Source organism: Haliotis rubra, unplaced genomic scaffold (assembly GCF_003918875.1).
Source record: "Haliotis rubra isolate DU_JTF1 unplaced genomic scaffold, ASM391887v1 Scf1061, whole genome shotgun sequence".
NCBI lineage: Eukaryota > Metazoa > Mollusca > Gastropoda > Lepetellida > Haliotidae > Haliotis > Haliotis rubra.
Window position 1 is genome coordinate 280,687 of NW_025764961.1, and position 27,869 is coordinate 308,555.

The following is a 27,869-nucleotide window of genomic DNA, read 5'->3' on the forward strand; positions in this document are numbered from 1 at the left end:
GAAAGATAGGGACCCCATTTCGGATACATAGATGTATCATCAGAGAAATATTATTCATTATTTTTCAAATTACATTTTGTGAAGTTTCTTTTTTGACTCAGTATATAAATGGAACATCTACACCACCTTTTGAAAGTGTACACTGTTCAGGTGGCTGGACAAGCTTGGTATTGCTGCCCGGATGGGGTTGAAAGCAGTGCTGAGACAGGATTTCTACTCTGGAAGCTATGCACTGATTGACACAGATACATTTGAGCCATTGCCAGTAAGTATAGACAACCTTTGATCCATTGCTTGTAACTATAGAAACGACCTTTGGTCCATTACCTGTAAGTAGAGACGACCTTTGATCCATTGCTTGTAACTATAGAAACGACCTTTGATCCACTGCCTGTATGTATAGAGACGACCTTTGATTCATTGCCTGTACGTATAGAGACGACCTTTGATCCATTGCCTGTAAGTATAGAAACGGCCCTTGAGCCATTGCCTGTAAGTATAGACACGACTTTTGATCCATTACCTGTAACTATAGAAACGACCCTTGATCCATTGACTGTAAGTATAGAGACAGCCTTTGATCCATAGCCTGTGCGTATAGAGACGATCCGTTTCCTTCTTTCTTTCTTGATTCTGTAGTCACACGATATCTTTTGGTCAGTTATATCACCGACTTTAATCATACTGTTCACGTCTCTGATTTCACTGATTTCGAGCTGAGTTATAATATCGAATAGATGTTTCAAGTATCCATATTTTGAATCGGTCAGTGTAGTTATTGTTTTCCTCTTTAAAGACACATTTCTGACACTTAAATTAATTTGAGCAATATGTTGAAATGAACGTTTAATGTAGCAACACATGAATGTAGTGACTTTTACCGTTAATGACAGGTTATCAGTTTGTTTTATTCATGTCTTCTACTGCAGGACTACTGGTTAACTGTCCTGTACAAGAGACTGGTGGGAGACGCCGTGTTTTCTGTGGAGGCGAGCGTGGACAACACCACCATCAGAGCCTACGCCCACTGCACAACGCCATCCAAGTAAATTGCAAAATCACAGGTTAAGCAAATGGCGACATATCTCTAATATAAGGGCTTAAAGCTATCGAATTTTCTGAGTTTCTTTCATCATAATGTACGTTTTAAAAGATAGTTGGAATGAACATAAACAATACTGAATTAAGATTCATGTTCATGTCAAGGGAACGGTCCTCTAATATTAAGTGTTGTGTTCTAGTTCCTATGGCTACGTGCCCGGCAGTGTGACGATGTACTTCCTGCTCCCTACGGATAACACTACCTCCATTACGTTTCCACAATTTCCCGGCCAACCTGTAGACGTGTTCTGGCTGACGTCAGTCGGTGGACTCACCAGCAAGTAAGTGTCATCCCCAGACTAGATGTCTTCTAGTTCACACCATTCAATAGACTCACTCATTATTTTCAAAATACCTCCTCCTGTCAATCTACATACACATTCTGGTTTACACCAATAGGTAGATTCACTGTCAGGGATGTCAACAATGAGAGTTTAGAATGTTGCTACGGGTGGAAAATTAACTAAGTAATTCCTTCTGGAAAAGGACACAAATTCACTTGAAACGTGATATGGGTGAATTGCCATTAAAACACTTATTACATCTACACGCAAATATTATTCAGGAAAAATACAATATACAATTATCATGCAAAGTTCATAATCAGTGTTCACCATCTCAGAACCGTGGCCTTGAACAACAACCCGCTAAAGCTTGTCAATAATACCCTGCCGGAGCTTAAACCTAACAGGATGGAAAGAAACACTGTTACCTTCCCCGGGAAGTAATTCGGGTTCCTTGTCTTTCCTGAGGCTGACGTGGCTGCCTGCAGTAGCCAGTGAAGATGTTCACAGAATGATTCAGAAGAACCTGCACCGTCAGCACTTGTTGTAAAATGAAATCTAAACATGTATTCTTGACTCAGTTATCTGTTATTTTGTAATTAAATTAAGTTCATGCCACCTCGATTTTTCCTTTTTTTAACCAAGGTTATGAATTTACGTGATTAACTCAGGCATGTAAAACCAACTGCATCGTGGCCCATATGACGTGAAATATGTTGTATACACATCAGTATCTGCATTACACTCGTGACTGAGAGCAAGACCCGAAGGCTTCAATACATCTTTACCCTAAGGTATCTGAAGGTAACAACGATAATCCGCATGTACAGCACCGATTACGCTCGATATAGTTTTCGTTAATATGCCATTGTGTAACCTTGTTGCTGAAAGTGCGTGTAAATAACAAGCTATTTCTTCTTCATTAATACACCAGAATAGACCTGTGCAAGGTTGGCACTCCTACTCTTATCACATGTAAGGTATGTTATGTAAGTGCCTGATGTTATATAAGTGCGTGATAAAGCAACGGTGTCAACCTAAATAGATAAACCATTCAAAATTGCACAGGCCCGATATTTTTTTAATCTGCAGATACACACAGTCTGTATAAAGCCATACCAGATCGCAGATTCAGCGTGGAATTTATTCAGATAAGAAAAGTCTGAGACAATGAAGGTAGCGCTGTCAGCTCTCCTCCTGGTCACCACCTTCATATCCCACACAGCGGGAGTAGTCCACGTTCATGTCACAGTTACAACAACACACGCAGTTTCAATTACTGATGACTTGTTTGTTGGCGTAACACTGGACTCCAGTCTACTGCCCACCCCAAAGCATTGGGGAGGACTGGACCTCAAGTAAGTAGGCCGTCAATAGACTTCAAGTTACTGAAAGTTCTATTTATTTACATTTCAAAATGTGTTTTCTCAACACACTCATGCAGTAAACTACGTTTATATAGAACTTACAAATACATCCACGTGTTTGGATTTTGTTCCAGCCACCGTCTGAATTTTTTAGTCGAAACGAACTACATGTAACGAACTGCATGTAACGAACTACATGTAACAGACTGCATGTAACGAACTGCATGTAACGAACTGCATGTAACGAACTGTATATAGCGGACAGCATGTAAGGAACTGCATGTAACGGACTGCATGTAACGGACTGCATGTAACGAACTGCATGTAACGAACTGCATGTAACGAACTGTATATAGCGGACTGCATGTAACGGACTACATGTAACGGACTGCATGTAACCAACTGCATGTAACCAACTGCATGTAACGAAGTGTATATAGCGGACTGCATGTAACCAACTGCGTGTAACCAACTGCATTTAACCAACTGCATGTAACGGACTGCATGTGACGAACCTCATGTAACCAACTGCATGTAACAGACTGCATGTAACGAACTGCATGTAACGAACTGTATATAGCGGACAGCATGTAACGGACTACATGTAACTGACTGCATGTAACGGACTGCATATAACCAACTGCATGTAAAGAACTACATGTAACGAACTACATGTAACGGATTGCATGTAACGAACTACATATAACGGAATATATGTAACGAACTACATGTAACGGACTGCATGTAACGGACTGCATGTAACGAACTACATGTAACGGACTGCATATAACGGACTGCATGTAACGAACTACACGTAACGGACTGCATGTAAGGAACTACATGTAACGAACTGCATATAACGGACTGCATGTAACGAACTGCATGTAACGTTTCTAGGTCTGTGGTGTTTCAGCTCGTTGTTTCTGTCTCGACGCAAATATGCTTAAAGACGGTCACTGTTTGTGCCTTTGTTACGATGTTGTTTTCCTCCAGCTCTCACAAAGTTCGAACCCTGGCTAGAGGTTTGTCGCCATGCTATTTGAGGATTGGAGGCACTGCGGGGGACACCCTGACCTTTCTCCCTACAGGTCATGGCACAGTAGACAGCAGCCGTGCATTAACAGGTGCGTTGATCTTTTTATGATACATGTACTTTGTGGAGCTATGGTACTGCACATGTGCTTATCTGGGAGGCCAAACGCAGTAATCATACATTCACATTTCACAGCTGGGTGTATCTACTTCTATCTTGAGTATGGTTCGCCATGTTATAGTATTTTCATGCATTGGACCTGCATCTAAGAATTCCGTCATTATCACTGAAGCTGGATAATATCAGGTGCATCAAATATTAGAGCATCATAAGCAAATGTGATCTCACTGTCGTTAAGTATGTTGTGTCTGCAGGAGCTACCTGGGATGCTGCCAATAGATTTGTCCAGGATGTCAACTGGAAGTTAATATTTGGTCTGAACGTACTGAAGAGGAAGGATGGTCACTGGGATCCTTACAACGCACAAAAACTGCTGGAATACACCAAAGCAAAAGGGTACCACCTGGCAGGCCTTGAACTCGGAAATGGTATCAACATAACCATATGCATAGAAAGATGAAAACTGAAAGTTGCCATGATACTTCTGTAAAATGACTCGAATTCAATACAATGTGACAACTTGTAATTTTGTTTGCTGAATTTTAGAAATTGTGTCAATCATTTTCCACTTCTCTTCAGAATCAGGGCACAGTGCCCTCTATTAGGTCTCTGAAGAAAATAACATTTCTTCATATGTTCTCAGAAGTGTTAATTGTTACAGAACCTGACATATTCCTTGGGCAGCATAACATCACGGTGAGTGCCAGTCAGTTGGGACGGGACTACTACAACTTCAAGAAGCTGCTCCAATCGACGCCCGGGTATGAGAAAACACCAATATTTGGACCTGACATGACCTCTGTAACTCGATCAGGAAAATACTTGACTGAGTGAGTACAGCAGTGGGACGTACGACACTTTCTGAAATCTTTCTACCTGAAAAGTTGTGAAAAGTAAACACCATGAATGGAGGTGTATATGGCTATTGGAAAGTTGAAGTCATCCCTTGTCACACCTATTAGAGAGTTGTTTTTATTGGAGAGTATCAGTCTTTATGCATATAAACAGATGAAATAGTTGAGGCGATGTCATTCGTTTCCTTTAATACTTGTTCAGGTATGGCAGACCCCTTACGAGGATAATCTAATTAACGTTTTTCGAACGATATCACATCGTCACTTATTTTACAAATGTTATTACCTTGTTTTGATTTTACTCATCCCAGCATACATTCTGATTCATGACTGTGCATCGAAAGAAACCAATCTAAATATGGTTACCACTGGGGCGCCTAGTCATTGTCTAAATGTTTTTGCCCTAATTATCAATGAGGTAGGCCAGCATTTCAAATATTGATTTCTCAGTGTATAAGAAAAGAAAAAAGGAGGATCTATGCTCGCCATGTTTTGTAAGTATAAAACGTCAGTGCAAAGGGATATCCGATCTTCGCTATCCAGAGAAACAGAGTCCCTCAGGTACAAAAGCAAAATAATAATGAATATTTTATGATATGGACCACTGAAACTTAGTGATGACAGCAAGTGTTCGCGAAAACTATGAAGATGTCTTACCCTGTCGGTAGCACACTTTGATTGAAGAATGACTTAGAAATTCCTGTTAATTTATTAATATGACTACTGTGCAGAAATTCAATGATTCCGGGGCTTACAAGGAGGGACAATGTTGTATAAATTCATTTGTGTTACAACACAGAAGAGGTCAGCTTTAATGTAGTGGACCAGTCATTTCTTTTGTTACTGACTCGGCATTTATAGTGAGTGAGTGAGTTTAGTTTTACGCCGCACTCAGCAATATTCCAGCTATTTAGTGACAGTCTGTAAATAATCAAGCCTGACAACCCGATCCCTTTAGTCGCCTCTTACGACAAGCATGGGTTACTGAAGATCAATTCTAACCTGGACCTTCACGGGTCCTCGGCATTGATAAAATTTGGTGACACATAAAAGTGATAGTTGTCCAACACTACCAAGTCTTGACTATCAAACAAATGAGTCACATGTGGATGTTCATCACCGGGTGATGACATCAGTAGTGTCCTACCCATGTTCATGAATCCCCATTACTTCGTGATGATACCTAGTATCCTGCTCAATCGATGACACAATTCAGAAATACGCATGTCGTGCACATGGTCGCAAAGCTAATACCCAGGCATGAAAGGTATCTTCTTCTCAATAACAGGACCATGTCGTTGTAACACTGCAGAGCAATGTATTGTGGGCATTTTTACATTGTTTCTGTTAGGACTCAGTAGATGTTCACATGTTGTAACAGTAATTAGTTGCAAGGAAGGTATTACCCTGTCATGTGATCAGTGGTTTGGAAGTTACAATATATTAATAATTTTGGAATCAAGTGCAATCTGTAACCTCCTTAAACACCTACGGTCTAATCCAGCAAGATATGACAGTTTCTATAATATCTGGACCAGCGGAGAACTGTTTATGTTCACGTAAGACATCCAGCCTTGGTCTGTGTGGAAATGTTGACCAAAGTTTACAATGTTTAGAACGGGATATATATAATGGCCACTACATTACGTGACGATAATGCTCGACAATCGACACATGGACACCTAACATTTGACAGTTAATCACGCAGACTTCCCAGGTCATTCTTCTTTGTTTCCTCAGTTTCCTGAGAGCAGGAGGAGACAAGGCCGTGCACGGAATAACCTTTCACCAGTACGTGCAGTTATATTTGATATTCATGAATTGTTTGCTATTGCTTAAATACGTTTTCTGTATGGTTTAATATTCTAATCTTATTTCTTTCATACTTTCATACAGTTCCATTTAATGTGCCCTTGACTTACTGAAAGATCAACTAATTAATGTCTAATTACTGGAGTCCACATTTGTTAAATGAAAATGACATATAAATGATATGAAAATGACTTTCTGAAATATTGCCTGCTAGTATCTGTCGTGAAAGTTCACCATGGCACGCGTGGCCGTTGTTACCAAAAAGCCAAAACACTGGTTTGCAATGTTTCCAACTTGGCAAGGAAGATGCTAAACACTGTCAAACCCACCCTTGTTTCTTATAGTTACTACACCAATGGCCATACTGCACACCTCTCGGATTTCACCAATACCAAGTTGATGGACACACTGGTCAGTTACATACAGTCAGGGATAGATGTGTCAAGACACACAAACCCACATACCCCACTCTGGCTTGGAGAAACGTCCTCCTGTCATCATGGCGGTGCCCCGGGGATGTCCAACAGATACGTCGCTGGGTTTCTGTGCGTAAAACATGAGCTGAATATAACCACTATACACTTTGTACCTGAATCAACTATACTCGCATAATGAGTTCAAGAGTGAGTGAGTGAGTTCTGTATAACGCCGCTTTTTATCAATATTCCAGCAATATGATGGCGGGGGACACCAGAAATGGGCTTCACACATTGTACCCATGGGGGAATCAACCCCGGGTCTTCTGCGTGACGAGCGAATGCTTTAACCATTAGGCGACCCCACCGCCCCCTATTCACATAATGATGATCGATGGTAGTCCATGATAATTCTTCATAAGTGACATATACGAAATAAGTATTCCAAGATAAGATCTGCCTTCAGTTGTAAGAACGTTAGTTAAGTAAAATAACAGGGACTTACATTCAAATGCAACATCGACACCGCCTTTTGAAAGTGTACACTGTTCAGGTGGCTGGACAAGCTTGGTATTGCTGCCCGGATGGGGTTGAAAGGAGTTCTCAGACAGGACTTCTACGCCGGAACCTATGGACTGATTGACCACCAGACCTTTGATCCATTGCCTGTGAGTATGCAAGCGACCAGTTGTTCATGTGTGGATCAAATATCCAGTTTTCAAATATAGTGTTTAATTTTTACAAACGGACCAAGCCACAAAGTGAAACCTTTCTCAGAGGATGTGGCTGGTGTGTGTAAGGTAGGAATTGGGAAGGGTTGCGTCCACCTGCTGGGATATCGATGTACTGGGAATATCACACGCATGTAGCACCTAAAACAATCAATCAGCGAATGTCAATGACCAAATCTGATAGAATGTACCACAGTTTTGATTTTAAGACCAGTGGGGTGTGTTTCACTGAAAATTCAAGACTGACTAATCTGAAACCAGTTACATTTGATATTTTACGTATGCGTTTACTTTGGTCATGTATTTCAGTCATGACTCAGGCTATTAAAACAGGTGGTGAAACAACTCAAAGTGCAATTGATGTTATGCAATTGATGTTATGCAATTGATGTTATGCAATTGATGTTATGCAATTGATGTTATGCATGTATATCAAGGAATGAAACAATTACCCATCTTCAATGAATTTGATTAAATGTGATGCTTGGCTCCAAATGGTACAAGATTTCTGATGAGTCGTTAAAACATATAATCACTCACACACTTCATTGATGTTATATATTCTTGGTCATGTGGGCCAGCAGCAGTTTTCGCGATAACGATCAAAGATATTTATTTCTCATCATTGCCAAAGAAGATTGCACATGATGGCGCGTAACAGAATAAAACTAACGACACTGACGGAATTGAAATAATGAATAGATGTTACAATAATAAATAGTTAGGCAAATTCATTTCACAGGATAAAATACTGTAGGCAATAAATCAAGTAAACATTTAACATAACAAACTATATAATGGTAGTAGTGAATTCCAGCATTCCTATATTTTTATCTATATTAATGTAATGTAATGATAGTGTTTTATTCATGTCTTCAACTGCAGGACTACTGGTTAACTGTCCTCTATAAGAGACTGGTGGAAGGCGCCGTGCTTTCAGTAAACACGAACCATGGCAACAGCACCATCAGAGCCTACGCCCACTGCACAAAGCGATCCACGTAAATTCAACCCCTAAAATGCAGCCAGATATGAAAATGCACTAGCCTTTTTACACGTAGATTCATAACAAATATCTCCGTTGAATGCGATGGAGGTAGGGTCAGGTTAGATACCAAGAACTGTGGATCGGAATCAAAATTATTGATTTTACAAATAGGGCTGGATGAATAAGTGAGTGAGTTTAGTTTTACGCCGCACTTACCATTATTCCAGCTATATGGCGGCGGTCTGCAAGTAATAGAGTCTGAACCAAACAATCCAGTCATCAACAGCATGAACATCGATCTAACCAATTGGGAAACGGTGACATGTGTCAACCAAGTCAGCGAGCCTGACCACCAGATCCCGTTAGTCGCGTCTTACGACAAGCATGGGTAACTGAAGATCAGTTCTAACCCGGATCTTCACGGATGGATGAATAGATGGACGGACGTGTTTGTGCTGACTACTGGTACTGGGCTGGACAAACGCCGGTAACCTTTATCTCTATTCAAAATAATGCAATAAGAAAGAAAATGGGCAACTGAAGGTATACACCACACTAGATAGGATGGAAGCTAACAGCACTTTTGCTACCTACATTGGTCCCGGCTGGATTTACACCATCCCTTCAGCCCCTGGCTATAGTTAGCAAATTGAGCCAAATTTTCAATGACAAATATTCTACGTTTAAAATAGTGTTGGGTATAATATTATTTGGATGATGTGGACCAATGATACCCTTCTAGCGCAGTGAGATACCATGTCGCAATATATCGTGTATATCATATACACCTCAGACTACAAGGCAAACTGTACTTGTCTTATCCCCGTAATACCGAGCACCAGGCGGCGTAACAAAAAGTACCATATTTGCATGTGTTCTTATATGACCAGGCTGAGGAACAAAATGGACGCACAATCATTTTGCCAACAGTTTGTTTACATATTCCTTCATTTGTAAAGCATGTGTTAACATAGGTCTTCTTCCGTGCGTCATTAAGAATGAAACATACTCAATATAGAACATAGGAGTAAGACATAATAAGTTCAGATTCATGTTCATGCCAAGGGAAGCTGTCCTCTAATATTTAGTGTTGTGTTTTAGTTCCTATGGCTACGTGCCCGGCAGTGTGACGATGTACTTCCTGCTTCCCACGGATACCACTGCCTCCATTAACTTTCCACAATTTCCCGGCCAACACGTAGACGTGTTCTGGCTGAAGCCAGTCGATGGACTCACTGGCAGGTAAGTCCACCCTCCCCTCAACCTGAACGCCTTCTGGCTAGCTATTCTCGAAACGTTCCTAGCCCTACGAACTTCTTAAGCCCATTCGTAACACATTGGTTACGATCAAAGTTAAGAATTCTTAGGGCTACGAACGTTTCGAGAATAAGGGCCCTGGTTCGCATCCTTCAATAGCCACACGAGCAAATAATTCCTCCTGTCAACCGACAGACACTTTCAGGTCCACACCAAAAGGTAGACTAACTGCAGGGAATTTCCACAATGAGAGTTTAGATTGATGTTACGGGTGGTTATTGAAACTAATGTTCAATCAAGCAGGCTCTTTCTTCGAAACTTCCAGCGAGCGTCATAATTCAGTTGTCATTAAAGCTTTCACAAGTTGTGTATTAGACATGTGGAGGACCTTTCCTAATTTGTTGCAGGAGGGACAAAGATGTCCGATACAATTCTCAATTTAACATGTGCGATGGATTCCAGTGTTTTGTCATGCGTTTATGAAGAGCGCCACCTTCTTGAATATACCTAGCATGATCACCGTTCCATTATGATTCATAAACAAATCCTCATCATATAATGGGGATCTTACAATGGGATATGATAAAGGTTGCAACAATATACATAGATTGATTCAGTGTGTGCGAGTGAGTTTAACGTCACATGGACAATATTTCAGCCATATCGTGACGAGAACAATTTAATTTATATCAACATTAAGATCAATAAATGTAGAACATAAAAAATCTGTCATCGAAAGACAGTAAAACTAGTAGAGTATCACAGCTCTTAATTTAAAACTAGTACGCTATCATAAAAAAGATATCACTATAGACAACAATACTATATAGAAACGGTCTATAGATCACCAGCAACTGAAGGCTGATCACTATACTAGGGACCATTGGGCCTTACACTACTTTGGCTACCTGCATGGATCCTAGCTGGATTTATATCAACCATTCAGCAGCTGGCGATTTTGGTCAAGTTTAGCCAAACTTAAAATGACAAAAATGCTGCATTTAAAAATCTGGTAAATTTAAATTTCCTTTGAATGTTTCGGGACTTCCAGGAGGACAGATTGATTCAGAAATCCGAAAAAGGTGGATTCTTCCCTCGATGTATACATTGCTGTCATAAAGATTTCTGTTCGGAACAATATCTAAATATCTCATAGTTATTACGTGGAGTTTTATTTCAGGAAAGTGAGTCTCAATGGAAGGCTACTAACGTTAGTCAACGGCCAACTGCCTCATCTATCACCGAAGACTGTCACAACTGGATCAGTGACTGTCCCTGGAAAGTCATTCGGGTTCATTGTAATACCCCACGCTAATGCTGCAGCATGTAAATCACACGCTCACGTGCCCATAATTGGCTAGCTGTGGAAATGTAACTGGTCTTACAATAAATATTTTACCATATATATAGGGACGTTCATTGAAGATAGTAAAGATTGAGTACAAATTTAACGCCACATCAGCATTATTTCAGCCATCGAGGGAGCTGACCAACAGCAGGGGGGATTTAATCATAAAATAGTGGTTCATTCAAGTGACAACACTTTATAGGCAACAGCCTGGATAATGAAGTTGAGTGAGTGAGCGGTTTTACTCCGCTTTTAGCAATATTCCAGCAATATCACGGCGGCGGACACCAGAAATGGGTTTCACACATTGTACCCATGTGGGGAATCGAACCTGGGTCTTGGGTGTGACGAGCCAACACATTAACCATTAGGCTACCCCACCGCCCTTAATGAAGATGAAGCCTTTTGTTGTGCAATAACTAGCAGAGAACAAAATCGTTCATGAAGTATGATATATTTATTGAAACGAAACCGTAATTACAAAGCTGTGATGCAAATGAACATTCTCAGTGATAGATATGATTTATCTGGAAACATGTTCCCATGATAAAATCACAACAGACCGAGTTCTATTCATTTTCTGTGTTCACATGACGCAAGGTGTGGTTGATGTCGGATAGTTTTATTCAACTGACACCAGTTCTGCAGGTGTATAAGGCCACACCTTTCTTTGTAGAAAAAACATTACTCGGCATAAGCGATGTATTTGCGAATATGCATTTTGAGTTCGATTTTCCCTACGTGGACTGACACCTACACCCGTTGCTCAGCCAAGTAAAATCTGGCTGCCCATCGGAGAGAGACATTCTATCTTCCTTAACGTATGGCTATTTCTTATCAATTGAAATGTTTTTTAACGATTTCCGTCCAGGGGGGGTCCCATTTTCGCGACTCTTGTCGTTCGAGCGTTTGAGTTTATGAGGTGTATCAAGATATGAATCAAGCTTGAGCCAATTCACAAAATTTCCCACAACTGTTTCAGTTTTCTGTCTATCCATTCTTCTGTTCGTCACTGCTGCTGGTACTTTTTTCTCTTGAGTTTCGTCACGTCATGTTGTATGTCGTACACCCGCTTCCCTATGCTCTGTAAACCCACATGTTGCCACTTCTCGGCTTCCATGTTAGTGACATATGGCTTCCCACGATGATGTTTGACGGCAGGATCTCTACCCCCTTTCTGGGAGGCTAAGTTGACTCGTGTCTGATACGCTTTCTCTTTGGCTTATGGGCATTTTCCGGACACAAGGTTTAACATGTCATTGTAAATTATCTTATTTATGAGCACCCCACAGTCTGCAGAAGCCGTGGCCATAGTAGCTGTGACAGTAAAGAGTGAGTCTGTAAAATGGGTAGTTCATGCACATTTATAAGTATCATTGCATTTTTACCATGCTCTATTGCTGTAATCATTCTAGTATGCAAAGGTCGTGGTATAACTGGAATATGATCAAAGCAGTGTTAAAACCAACTCACTCGCTCAGTCACTCACTCACTCTAACACACAAATAGACGAGAATATACATCACAAAGTCTAACATAACTGTCAGATGCTTTTTTATTCTTTGAGGCCATGATGATTCACGAATCACAATCAATACAATAGGTTATCAACTACACAGTGGATTCCCAGCATCCACATTGTCATGTGATCATGTACTTTGGATATCAATCCACTTACACGTCTCGGCAGCTTTATCCGTGGTGGCCATGGCCTCCGTGACCGTGACCTCCGTGGCCATGACCTCCATGTCCATGACCATGGCCTCCATGTCCGTGACCACCATGTCCATGACCACCGTGTCCGTGACCACCATGACCGTGACCACTAGCCAAACCCAAAACGGCTGCCAGAGCTGGATAAAAAGCAAAAAACACACACCTTTTTACGCACGATTCTACTTTATATATTAAAAGCAGAGAAGGATCTTTCTTGGAAACAGAAGTAAAACACTTTCTTATGAGATATGTATAACACTGTAAAGCTCTCGACATGGCTGATTTTGGTGTTACAACATTCTCAAATCACACGCATTCACGTCCAGTTTATACAACTGCATGGAACATTGAATTTCCCTCCTTTTAATTTGGACAGATGAGACCATTAAAATCTTTAATGCATGATAACGGTATGAAGATACTAACCAAGGCCAAGAAGTGCGGCGAAGTTAGAGAACTGCATATTGTCTTGTAATGTCCTTCTGTGGTTAGTGAAAAACAACAACTGATAGCTGCTAGTTGTTTCGAACTTATATACCCAGCGATCGCGGAAATCGTAGAAAAATTATATCATAATGATATTATTGCATAAACCTGCTTTGTGACGCTTGTGGTGATGTCACAGTGGTTTTAGCTACCCACCAAGCACACCGCAGAGGTCTAAGGAAGCCTATGATTATTATCCCGCAATCTGTGCATGTGGTGATTTGCTGTCGATTAAATGTTTTCGTTTAAAACAAAGTTCAACCCATTTATCAAATATTTTAGACTGATCTCCACTATCCTCTCTTACCTTTGCTGGTACAAGAAAGATTTTAATTGTCTCTGTGACACGTATTCCATAAGATTTACTCACCTAATAAGCACAAAGTACACAAAGTAATTTCAACTAAGTAGACAACACCTAAACACTGGAGCATATCTGTAACAGCCCATGCCGAGATCATGGCGGGAGATGAATGCAAAAGTTTAAACGCTTCAGAAAAAAGTAAAATAGCAAAAAGTGCAGTTGAGGTGACAATTAATCATCTGCTTAATTTTTCTGATTTGTAAAGGTGTGCCGCATCACCATGTATGCACAGAACATGCTGTTACAGCTCTATAAAAGAGAGCGTGCACAGAGTTACTTTACATTTTCTGAGGTTTGCATTCATCAGAAACATCCAATATGCATGTTCTTAAAGTCGCAGTGCTCCTTGTAGCAGGTAAGCAGACCCCCGGGTACCCAGGTGTAAATGTAAACTAGTTAGCTTGTCTTATCGCTTGCCTAACAGTCTACATCATATGTGAGAACTGTCTTTTGACAGTCACTTTCAACATTTTAGTCAGGTAATACGAACGTGCTGACGTGCTAAAGTGTTTGGAACTTTTGTGAACTACATATAATGAGCTTTTTTCTCTTCCTGGCAGTTCTTGCTGCAGTGTTCGGAACAAGCATGGCCAAGGGTCATGGTGGTGGTCACGGTCATGGAGGTGGAAAGGGTCATGGTGGTGGCCATGGGGGTAAAGGACATGGAGGACATGGTGGCGGACATGGGGGCAAGGGCCACGGAGGCCATGGCGGTGGACATGGGGGCAAAGGGCATGGAGGCGGCCATGGAGGAAAGGGGCACCATGGATAAACCATGTAGATGGTAGGTACACGGTCACTTTGTTTTCCGACGAGCTAATCACGCGTTACGGAATGTACTCTTTCTCCAGAAACAGTCATTTTTATGAACAAAAAGATGTTCTCCGCCACTGTCAGTAGGAGTACCAATTGCAAGCCTGATAACTTTTGCCATTTCTTCATTTCAGAAAGGCGTGTGACAATGCAGCTTCTACATGTCATTCCACTGCTGCTGGACAACGGGGAAACAACTCAGAGAAAACATGATGATATTGTATTTTGTTTGATAAGACCTCCGAATAAAAATACACCCCGAGGTGTTGAATCTAACAAGACTTCATTTCTCTTGTATTTTCACCTGAGGATCACTAGCTTAAACCGATTTTGCATTGACAGCCAATGCCTTTAAGGGAGTCCAATTTGGCGTAAGACATTAATCAGGATTGCAGCTTTATCATCGCTGCTGACACATCTCTCTCACTCCATCTATCTATCCCTCTGTATCTCTGTGTGTCATCTGTCTCTCTCTCTCTCTCTCTCTCTCTCTCTCTCTCTCTCTCTCTCTCTCTCAGGAAACGTAACAACCAAACAACTTCAGTCTTATACGTGTCTCAGTTTATTATCCCAGTTTAATAAATGTATATCGACAATGTGCTCAGATGAGATTAAAACAATATGATGAAATGTCTTGGCTACGTTTCTGGGCTAGGGTTCAGTGACCTTGTGTTACATAGGCGATAAATCACACACATATGACACACCCGACGCATATACGAGTAGACAGTAATTGGGACTTGTCATGAGACACTCCTTTAGCTGATTAAACTGATTACAACTTCTAACCTAGCATGCTCTGTAACTGCAGTTAAACATGTTAGCCAACCCGAACCTTGCTTTTTGGGGGGAGTGGTTTTCACACAGTGTATCAAACAAGGATGTATCGTATCGCCAAATAAGATTGATTCTGTAAGCTGGTAGTTCATGTACATTCACTAAGTATTATTGTATTTTTACCATGCTCTATTGCTGTAATCAGTCTAGTATGCAAAGGTCGTGGTATAACTGGAATATGATCAAAGCAGTGTTAAAACCGACTCACTCGCTCAGTCACTCATTCAATCTAACACACAAATAGACGAGAATATATATCACAAAGTCTAACATAACTGTCAGATGTTTTTATTTATTCTTTGAGGCCATGATGATACACGAATCACAATCAATACAATAGGTTATCGACTACACAGTGGATTCCCAGCATCCACATTGTCATGTGATCATGTACTTTGGATATCAATCCCCTTACACGTCTCGGCAGCTTCACCCGTGGTGGCCATGGCCTCCGTGACCGTGACCTCCGTGGCCATAACCTCCGTGACCATGTCCTCCATGACCGTGACCACCATGTCCATGACCATGGCCTCCATGTCCGTGACCACCATGTCCATGACCACCGTGTCCGTGACCACCATGACCGTGACCACTAGCCAAACCCAAAACGGCTGCCAGAGCTGGATAAATAGCAAAACACACACACCTTTTTACGCACGATTCTACTTTATATATTTAAAGCAGAGAAGGATCTTTCTTGGAAACAGAAGTAAAACACTTTCTTATGAGATATGTATAACACTGTAAAGCCCTCGACATGGCTGATTTTGGTGTTACAACATTCTCAAATCACACGCATTCACGTCCAGTTTATACAACTGCATGGAACATTGAATTGCCCTTCTTTTAATTCGGACAGATAAGACCATTAAAAGCGTTAATGCATGATAACGGTATGAAGATACTAACCAAGGCCAAGAAGTGCGGCGAAGTTAGAGAACTGCATATTGTCTTGTAATGTCCTTCTGTGGTTAGTGAAGAAAAACCAACTGATAGCTGCCAGTTGTTTCGAATTTATATACCCAGCGATCGCGGAAATCGTAGAAAAATTATATCATAATGATATTATTGCATAAACCTGCTTTGTAACGCTTGTGGTGATGTCACAGTGGTTTTAGCTACCCATTAAGCACACCGCAGAACTCTAAGGAAGCCTATTATTATCCCGCAATCTGTGCATTTGGTGATTTGCTGTCGATTAAATGATTTCGGTTAAAACAAAGTTCAACCCATTTATCAAATATTTTAGACTGATCTCCACTATACTCTCTTACCTTTGCTGGTACAAGAAAGATTTTAATTGTCTCTGTGACACGTATTCCATAAGATTTACTCACCTAATAAGCACAAAGTACACAAAGTAATTTCAACTAAGTAGACAACACCTAAACACTGGAGCATATCTGTAACAGCCCATGCCGAGATCATGGCGGGAGATGAATGCAAAAGTTTAAACGCTTCAGAAAAAAGTAAAATAGCAAAAAGTGCAGATGAGGTGACAATTAATCATCTGCTTAATTTTTCTGATTTGTAAAGGTGTGCCGCATCACCATGTATGCACAGAACATGCTGTTACAGCTTTATAAAAGAGAGCGTACACAGAGTTACTTTACATTTTCTGAGGTTTGCATTCATCAGAAACATCCAATATGCATGTTCTTAAAGTCGCAGTGCTCCTTGTAGCAGGTAAGCAGACCCCCGGGTACCCAGGTGTAAATGTAAACTAGTTAGCTTGTCTTATCGCTTGCCTAACAGTCTACATCATATGTGAGAACTGTCTTTTGACAGTCACTTTCAACATTTTAGTCAGGTAATACGAACGTGCTGACGTGCTAAAGTGTTTGGAACTTTTGTGAACTACATATAATGAGTTTTTTTCTCTTCCTGGCAGTTCTTGCTGCAGTGTTCGGAACAAGCATGGCCAAGGGTCATAGTGGTGGTCACGGTCATGGAGGTGGGATGGGTCATGGTGGTGGCCATGGGGGTAAAGGACATGGAGGACATGGTGGCGGACACGGGGGCAAGGGACACGGAGGCCATGGCGGTGGACATGGGGGCAAAGGGCATGGAGGCGGCCATGGAGGAAAGGGGCACCATGGATAAACCATGTAGATGGTAGGTACACGGTCAGATCACAGACATTTGTAACTTTGTTTTCCGAATACGGAATGTATTCTTTCTCCACAAATAGTCATTTTAATGAACAAAAAGATATTCTCCGCCACTGTCAGTAGGAGTACCAAGCCTGCTAACTTTTGCCATTTCTTCATTTCAGAAAGGCATGTGACAATGCAGCTTTTACATGTCATTCCACTGCTGCTGGACAACGGGGAAACAACTCAGAGAAAACATGATGATATTGTATTTTGTTTGATAAGACCTCCGAATAAAAATACACCCCGAGGTGTTGAATCTAACAAGACTTCATTTCTCTTGTATTTTCACCTGAGGATCACTAGCTTAAACCGATTTTGCATTGACAGCCAATGCCTTTAAGGGAGTCCAATTTGGCGTAAGACATTAATCAGGATTGCAGCTTTATCATCGCTGCTGACACATCTCTCTCACTCCATCTATCTATCCCTCTGTATCTCTGTGTGTCATCTGTCTCTCACTCTCTCTCTCTCTCTCTCTCTCTCTCTCTCTCTCTCTCTCAGGAAACGTAACAACCAAACAACTTTAGTCTTATACGTGTCTCAGTTTATTATCCCAGTTTAATAAATGTATATCGACAATGTGCTCAGATGAGATTAAAACAATATGATGAAATGTCTTGGCTACGTTTCTGGGCTAGGGTTCAGTGACCTTGTGTTACATAGGCGATAAATCACACACATACGACACACCCGACGCATATACGAGTAGACAGTAATTGGGACTTGTCATGAGACACTCCTTTAGCTGATTAAACTGATTTCAACTTCTAACCTAGGATGCTCTGTAGCTGTAGTTTAACATGTTAGCCAACTCGAGCCTTGCTTTTTGTGGGGAGTGGTTTTCACACAGTGTATCAAACAAGGATGTATCGTATCGCCAAATAAGATTGATTCTGTAACTTGGTAGTTCATGTACATTCACTAAGTATTATTGCTTCCGGTTGTGCATGGTTCGAGCTTGACGTGTCTCGCCGGCTCTCGACACCCCATGGAGAAAATCCACCTAATCGTCAAACAAGAAGATATATTCTCGGCTATAAACTCCTAAAAGTGGCAAATATAGTGCTAAATCACAACCTACGATACATTTATCAACTCTTGAATTGTTATTTTGGTTATTTTAAACCAACTTCGAACCATGGCTGAGACACAACGCGTCACACGCACCATTTCTGGAGTGGAGGACATTATACTAGCATCTGAAAAGAGACTAGCCGACCTCATTAAAGCGACAAAACATGAGCTGCAAGATTCTATCGACTCCGTCAAAAGCGAACTTCAGGACATGAAAACTAAAGTAAGTGGACTCGAATTTGATGTCGCGAAACAGGACACTGAGTTGCAAAATCTCCGAACTGAGTTATGTGAGGAGAAGGAGAAGCGAGTTCGACTGGCGCGTCAACACATCCTCAAGGATATTCACGATAGAAAACAGAACCTCCTGTTTTACGGTATACCAGAATCTCCTCAAGAGAACACAGAGAGGGTACTGCGTGAGTTCATGGTTGAAAAAACTGAACTTCACCGAGCAGCGAGCATTTGACATGTTTTTCAAAATTGTGCATCGACTCCCAGTTTCTGAATACCAGAGGAAGCACAACGCAAACCCCACAAGGAGCATCATAGCCACCTTTACGTATATCCCTGACCGTGACGCAGTGTTCGACGCCAGGAAACTCCTCAGAAAGTCCGGTATAAGTATACAGACCGACCTACCACCCTTCTTGAAAAAAGAAACGCGCGAACCTGAGTCGTCAGGCTGCTTCCCTTCGTCAAGACACAGGCGTCTTGACACGAGTCAGAGTTGTGTCCTCCGAAGTGGTTCTGGAGACGCGTGACCCTAAGAAAGCTGGATCTCCATGGACCAGACATGACAATCAATAGATTATCGGTGACAATCATCCATGTTTTTTGTTGACATTCTGGAGGATACTATTTTCCTCTTACTATCAGTTCTAAAATACAAACTAGAAACATATTTTCTTCCAAAGAGACTTATCCATAACGGCAGCAATGACGTGTTGATAGTATTGTATAAATTTAAAGATAACAGCTCTATTCCGAGTCTGCTTTCTATATTATATGACAGAGGTTCAAAATCCATCATAAATCAGTTGTACTCCATGCGCTCTGAGCTATTTTTAGAATCTATACGCGTCTGAGTGTGTCGGGTTTACCGAGTGCGCGGGGCTAACGTGAGCACGTGAAACATGTCCTTTGTATGCGACATTGAAGCACGTGTTGGTGTTCGTTTTGGATCCTCAAGTATCGGAGTATGTTTTAGCGATACGTTTAGGATTCGCAAACTGTAAGTAACTTTGAAAACTTACTTCGTTTGTAAATACTTACCCATTCTAGCACCGATAAATACTAGGACAAAAATAAGGGAAAACATGTCACTGTTACAACACTCTCGAGCCATGTCATGCAATTTCTATACTTCGAATTTTATACAATACATATCATACTATGTACTTGAACTTTATTTCCCAAAAAATTAACTTGAATTAGGTTTGTTTCACGATTTGATTTCCTTAGTTCCTGGGGGCGGGCGATGGCCTAGTTGTCTTGGCGTTTTTATCGTTCCTCGCACCGAGGGCCTGAGTTCGGTTCCCCGCGTGGGTACGGCGTGTGGGGCCTATTTCTGGTGTTGCGGTGTCGAGCTAAAACTCGCTCAATCACTCACCTACTCACTTCTTAGTTCTTGTCTTAACCATGGGGCAGGCAGAGCCTTCTGCTCCTTCAGAGAAATTGCTCGTGGCAACCACGGAATTTTCTTTGTTCTTATTTTCTTTATTACCTTATGTTATAATAAAACAAAAAAACACTTTCACTTGGATACAGAAACACCATTTACGACCAGGCAAGTTACGATTACTCTAAGATTCTTTAACTATGGATACAAATAACAAAATTAGCATAGTTTCAGGTAATTGTAGAGGCCTAGCCGAAAAAGGTAAACGTAAAGAAGTCATGAATTCATATAGAAAAAAGAAATTCTCAATCATATGTTTACAAGACATACATATTTCTGCACAGTATGAGAACACAATGAGAAATGAATGGGGTTAAGAATGTGTCATTGCTCCATATAAGTCAAACTCAAGAGGTGTTGCCATTCTTCTAAATAATAATTTTGAATATGAAATACACAATGTCTCTAAAGACGAAAATGGAAATTACATAATTTTAGATATAACTGTTGACGACATAAGATTAACCCTTACAAATGTATATGGACCGAACTCTGATAGTCCTTCCTTTTATATATCTTTATTTGATAAGATTGTAAATATGGGTAACTATTCAATTGCAGTATGTGGAGATTGGAATCTTGTCTTAGACCCCTCCATAGACCTTGAAAACTATAAACACATTAATAACCCACAGGCTCGTAAGACTGTCTTGGACCAAATAGGCAATTTAAACTTAATAGACGCATGGAGAGAGTTAAACCCTAAAACAAAAAAGTATACATGGTGGAAAAAGAATCCTCGCCAACAAGCCAGATTAGATTTCTTCTTGGTAACTGAAGACCTCTTTAACATAAATAGTAATATATCCATCATACCTGGTTATAAAAGTGACCATTCTGCTGTAACGTTATCTTTATCAACACAAAAAAATAAGGAAAAGGGAAGCGGCTATTGGAAGTTTAACACATCATTATTGAGACGAGAGGAATATATAACACTAGTAATTGACTTACTTAATGAAACAAAACGAGAATACGCAGACCCTACATATTCAGATGAAGAATTAAACGAGATTAATGATGAACACTTACGTTTGACTATCAGTGACACTCTATTTTTAGAGACATTTTTAATGAAACTGAGAGGAAAATCCATCTCATACTCTTCATATCTTAAGAAAAGCAGAACTGCAAAATATAAAGAACTAGAGGAGAATATATGTCATATAGAAGATGAAATAAGAAGTAACTTCCAAAACGTTAATGAAACACTTCTTGCTGATTTATCTAAAAGTAAAATTGAATTGGAAAAAATAAAAGAAGACGAAATAAAAGGAATCCAAGTTAGAAATAGAATCCAGTGGTATGAAGAAGGGGATAAACCTACAAATTATTTTTGCCATTTAGAAAATAGAAACTATACAAACAAACTTATTAACTCCCTTATTCGTGATAATGGTGAAGAAATAGCAGATGGACGAGAAATAATAGTGGAACAAAAGCGATTCTATGAAAACCTGTATAAATCAAATTGCGACATAGATGAAGACATTAAAGCTGTATTCGAACATATTGCTACTCCTTCTTTAAATAAAGAACAGTCAAATAAACTAGAGCGTGATATTAGTATTGAAGAACTTTCACATGCTGTTAAATCAATGAAAAATAACAAAAGTCCAGGTTTAGATGGCTTCCCTATCAAATTCTTCAATTTTTTCTGGAAAAATCTGAAAATTTGGATTCACCGATATATAAAAGTAACTTTCAACCAGAATTCTATGACTACGACAATGAATAGAGGAGTAATTACATGTATCCCTAAGCCAGGTAAGGATAGAAGATACCTAAAGAATTGGCGACCTATCTCTCTCCTAAACGCATTGTATAAATTTATAAGTACTTGTATAACAAACAGGATTAAAAAAACTTTGAATTTTCTTATAAACGAAAATCAAACAGGATTCATTCCAGGAAGACGCATTACGGAAAACATTAGACTTTTCGATAATGAAAGGGGATGTGGACAGGGTGATCCCATATCTCCATATCTATTCTTATTGGTAGCAGAATTACTAGGAATAATGATCAGAGATAACCACAGAATAAAAGGAATTGTTTTAAACGACATCGAACATGTTATTGGTCAATATGCAGATGACACTGAATTATTTTTGGACGGTTCCGAAACCTCTCTTAATGAAGCAATGAAAACTTTGCTTTCCTTTTACAAGATGTCAGGTTTGAAAATAAATATTGATAACACAAAAGTAGTATAGCTAGGCTCAATGGCAGGTAGTAAAATAGTCCTATCCCAGGACTATAAGATGGATTGGCATAATGAGAATTTCGAAGTATTGGGAATCAAATTAAATGCTCATTTAGAAAACCTATGGGTAATTAATACAAAGAAGAGACTCGAAAATATAAAAAGAATTCTACTGAATTGGAAAAGACGCAATTTAACGTTGATAGGGAAAATAACCGTTGTTAAAAGTTTAGCTCTATCCACGATTGTCCACATCTTCTCTTCTCTCCCTAATCCCCCCAAAACATTTATTACTGATTTGAACAGATTATTCTTCAAATTTATATGGAATGATAAAATTGATAAAATAAAACGAATTAATTTAGTACGAAGGTACGAAGAAGGTGGTCTAAGAATGGTAGACGTGAAAACCTTTATCGACTCTTTAAAACTTTCATGTTTGAAGAGATATATTTCAAAACCTAAGAACTATGCTCTCGCCGCTTTCCCTCTACAAAACCTTCTTTTTTTAGGAGCCAACATCACAAAACATTATAATATTAAAAATCCATTTTGGAAAGATTCTCTTGATGCCTGGCATAGATATGTTCAAAGATCGGTATGTAACAATAACGACATTAATGAAATACTCATGCAGCCACTATGGTTAAATCACCAGTGTAACCAGCCAAGTTTGATCATTCATAACTGGATTAAATGTGGAATAGTTTATATGAAAGATATTTGTAACGACCACGCATTTCTACCATTTGCAGAATTTAAGGCAAAATTTGGTATTAAAGGTACTGTACTTGACTTAATCGTGTTCTCCTTAGTATACCCAAACAGTGGAAAGACGTTATACGAACAAATAACAATTTTAATATACCGTCGTTATCTATGTGCTCTCCTTGGAACGATTTGATTAAACCTAGTAAAGGTTCAAGGATATTCTATGATAATTTTATATCTGATTATAACATTCCGAATGTGTGTCTCAAATGGAACGGGGAACTAAATGAGTTGTTAAATTGGAAAACCATATTTTCACAATATAGACAATGCACTAAAGACACGAAACTCTTAGATTTTCAATATACGTTTTTGCATAGAGTTATTTACACTAAACGTGAATTACTAAAAATGAAATTGATAGATAATGACCTATGTACATTATGTGGTTCAGTAAGTGAGGATATTTACCATGTATACCTTGATTGTCAAACCATCAAAATGTTCTGGTCAGAATTTAACAATTTTATAACTCAAGTCCTTGGTAAAACGTATGAAATGTCAAATCATGATATTCTATTTTGTTGCAGTAGTAACCACTTACTCAACCACATGATACTATTGGCAAAGCGCCACATTTTCGTAATGAATATAAAAGGACACAAACCTAGCCTCACCATCTAGAGAACATTATTAAAAGATATCTACGAGATAGAGAAATTTATCGAGAAGAAAAACGATAATATGAAACATTTTTACAGAAAATGGAATGTCCTAGATGCAGTCCTGTAATTTATTTTTTAGTCTTTTAATTCTCTGTAATATTAGCTAGCATTTCAATTGTTAATCTATATTCCCAGTACCATCTGTTATAAACTGTCTGCTTTTTATTATGCAACCTGTACCATTCTACTCTACCCACATATCTTGTTCAAATGTAACCAAGTAAAGTGAATAAAAATACTTTACAAAACAAGTATTATTGTATTTTTACCATGCTCTATTGTTGTAATCATTCTAGTATGCAAAGGTCGTGGTATAACTGGAATATGATCAAAGCAGTGTTAAAACCAACTCACTCGCTCAGTCACTCACTCACTCTAACACACAAATAGACGAGAATATATATCACAAAGTCTAGCATAACTGTCAGATGTTTTTATTTATTCTTTGAGGCCATGATGATACACGAATCACAATCAATACAGTAGGTTATCGACTACACAGTGGATTCCCAGCATCCAGAATGTCATGTGATCATGTACTTAGGATATCAATCCCCTTACACGTCTCGGCAGCTTCACCCGTGGTGGCCATGGCCTCCGTGACCGTGACCTCCGTGGCCATGACCTCCGTGACCATGTCCTCCATGACCGTGACCACCATGTCCATGACCATGGCCTCCATGTCCGTGACCACCATGTCCATGACCACCGTGTCCGTGACCACCATGACCGTGACCACTAGCCAAACCCAAAACGGCTGCCAGAGCTGGATAAATAGCAAAACACACACACACCTTTTTACGCACGATTATACTTGTTATATTAAAGCAGAGAAGGATCTTTCTTGGAAACAGAAGTAAACACTTTCTTATGAGATATGTATAACACTGTAAAGCTCTCGACATGGCTGAGTTTGTTGTTACAACATTCTCAAATCACACGCATTCACGTCCAGTTTATACAACTGCATGGAACATTGAATTTCCCTCCTTTTAATTTGGACAGATGAGACCATTAAAATCTTTAATGCATGATAACGGTATGAAGATACTAACCAAGGCCAAGAAGTGCGGCGAAGTTAGAGAACTGCATATTGTCTTGTAATGTCCTTCTGTGGTTAGTGAAAGGAAAAAACTGATAGCTACCACTTGTTTCGAACTTATATACCCAGCGATCGCGGAAATCGTAGAAAAATTATATCATAATGATATTATTGCATAAACCTGCTTTGTAACGCTTGTGGTGATGTCACAGTGGTTTTAGCTACCCACCAAGCACACCGCAGAGCTCTAAGGAAGCCTATTATTATCCCGCAATCGGTGCATGTGGTGATTTGCTGTCGATTAAATGTTTTCGTTTAAAACAAAGTTCAACCCATTTATCAAATATTTTAAACTGATCTCCACTATACTCTCTTACCTTTGCTGGTACAAGAAGATTTTAATTGTCTCTGTCACACGTATTCCATAAGATTTACTCACCTAATAAGCACAAAATACACCAAGTAACTTCAACTAAGTAGACAACACCTAACAACTGGAGCATATCTGTAACAGCCCATGCCGAGATCATGGCGGGAGATGAATGCAAAAGTTTAAACGCTTCAGAAAAAAGTAAAATAGCAAAAAGTGCAGTTGATGTGACAATTAATCATCTGCTTAATTATTCTGATTTGTAAAGGTGCGCCGCATCCCCATGTATGCACAGAACATGCTGTTACAGCTTTATAAAAGAGAGCGTGCACAGAGTTACTTTACATTTTCTGAGGTTTGCATTCATCAGAAACATCCAATATGCATGTTCTTAAAGTCGCAGTGCTCCTTGTAGCAGGTAAGCAGACCCCCGGGTACCCAGGTGTAAATGTAAACTAGTTAGCTTGTCTTATCGCTTGCCTAACAGTCTACATCATATGTGAGAACTGTCTTTTGACAGTCACTTTCAACATTTTATTCAGGTAATACGAACGTGCTGACGTGCTAAAATGTTTGGAACTTTTGTGAACTGTACATATAATGAGCTTTTTTTCTCTTCCTGGCAGTTCTTGCTGCAGTGTTCGGAACAAGCATGGCCAAGGGTCATGGTGGTGGTCACGGTCATGGAGGTGGAAAGGGTCATGGTGGTGGCCATGGAGGTAAAGGACATGGAGGACATGGTGGCGGACACGGGGGCAAGGGCCACGGAGGCCATGGCGGTGGACATGGGGGCAAAGGGCACCATGGATAAACCATGTAGATGGTAGGTACACGGTCACTTTGTTTTCCGACGAGCTAATCACGCGTTACGGAATGTACTCTTTCTCCACAAATAGTTATTTTTATGAACAAAAAGAGGTTCTCCGCCACTGTCAGTAGGAGTACCAATTGCAAGCCTGATAACTTTTTGCCATTTCTTCATTTCAGAAAGGCGTGTGACAATGCAGCTTCTACATGTCATTCCACTGCTGCTGGACAACGGGGAAACAACTCAGAGAAACATGATGATATTGTATTTTGATTGATAAGACCTCCGAATAAAAATACACCCCGAGGTGTTGAATCTAACAAGACTTCATTTCTCTTGTATTTTCACCTGAGGATCACTAGCTTAAACCGATTTTGCATTGACCGCCAATGCCTTTAAGTGAGTGTAATTTGGCGTAAGACATTAATCAGGATTGCAGCTTTATCATCGCTGCTGACACATCTCTCTCACTCCATCTATCTATCCCTCTGTATCTCTGTGTGCCTTCTCTCTCTCTCTCTCTCTCTCTCTCTCTCTCTCTCTCTCTGTCTCTCTCTCTCAGGAAACGTAACAACAAATCAACTTCAGTCGCATACGTGTCTCAGTTTATTATCCCAGTTTAATAAATGTATATCGACAATGTGGTCAGATGAGATTTAAACAATATCATGACATTTCTTGGCTACGTTTCTGGGCTAGGGTTCAGTGACCTTGTGTTGCATAGGCGATGATCACACACATATGACACACCTGACGCATATACGAGTCGACAGTAATTGGGACTTGTCATGAGACACTCCTTTAGCTGATTAAACTGATTACAACTTCTAACCTAGCATGCTCTGTAGCTGCAGTTAAACATGTTAGCCAACTCGAGCCTTGCTTTTTTGGGGGAATGGTTTTCATACCGTGTATCAAACAAGGATGTATCGTATCGCCAAATCACAGGCTATACGCTCTTGCTGTGACACTTAATATTGATTCTGTAACTTGGGTAGTTCATGTACATTCACTAAGTATTATTGTAGTTTTACCATGCTCTATTGCTGTAATCATTCTAGTATGCAAAGGTCGTGGTATAACTGGAATATGATCAAAGCAGTGTTAAAACCAACTCACTCGCTCAGTCACTCACTCACTCTAACACACAAATAGACGAGAATATACATCACAAAGTCTAGCATAACTGTCAGATGTTTTTATTTATTCTTTGAGGCCATGATGATACACGAATCACAATCAATACAATAGGTTATCGACTACACAGTGGATTCCCAGCATCCAGATTGTCATGTGACCATGTACTTTGGATATCAATCCCCTTACACGTCTCGGCAGCTTCACCCGTGGTGGCCATGGCCTCCGTGACCGTGACCTCCGTGGCCATGACCTCCGTGACCATGTCCTCCATGACCGTGACCACCATGTCCATGACCATGGCCTCCATGTCCGTGACCACCATGTCCATGACCACCGTGTCCGTGACCACCATGACCGTGACCACTAGCCAAACCCAAAACGGCTGCCAGAGCTGGATAAAAAGCAAAAAACACACACCTATTTACGCAC

The 27,869-nt window shown here is 40.1% G+C and overlaps 1 protein-coding gene and 1 long non-coding RNA gene across 3 annotated transcripts; both read left to right on the top strand.

Moving 5' to 3' along the window:
* Nucleotides 1-2,536: 2,536 nt before the first annotated feature.
* LOC124278350 (heparanase-like) lies at nt 2,537-14,971 on the top strand. 2 transcript variants are annotated; one of them, XM_046714084.1, is made up of 11 exons: nt 2,537-2,743; nt 3,746-3,876; nt 4,160-4,333; nt 4,567-4,735; nt 6,500-6,550; nt 6,916-7,116; nt 7,541-7,655; nt 8,604-8,719; nt 9,808-9,948; nt 14,438-14,661; nt 14,825-14,971. In XM_046714084.1, exons 1-10 carry the CDS (start codon nt 2,556-2,558, stop codon nt 14,532-14,534), a joined length of 1,383 nt encoding a protein of 460 aa, XP_046570040.1. In that variant the 5' UTR covers nt 2,537-2,555; the 3' UTR covers nt 14,535-14,661; nt 14,825-14,971. The 2 variants fall into 2 exon arrangements, with proteins under 2 accessions (XP_046570040.1, XP_046570031.1); XM_046714075.1 differs by lacking the exons at nt 14,438-14,661; nt 14,825-14,971 and adding an exon at nt 11,144-11,366.
* A 2,153-nt stretch (nt 14,972-17,124) lies between these two features.
* On the top strand, nt 17,125-26,552 carry LOC124278424. The gene is made up of 3 exons (XR_006899089.1): nt 17,125-17,213; nt 17,419-17,642; nt 26,480-26,552. It is a non-coding gene; the product is annotated as an uncharacterized LOC124278424 (long non-coding RNA).
* Nucleotides 26,553-27,869: the final 1,317 nt, after the last annotated feature.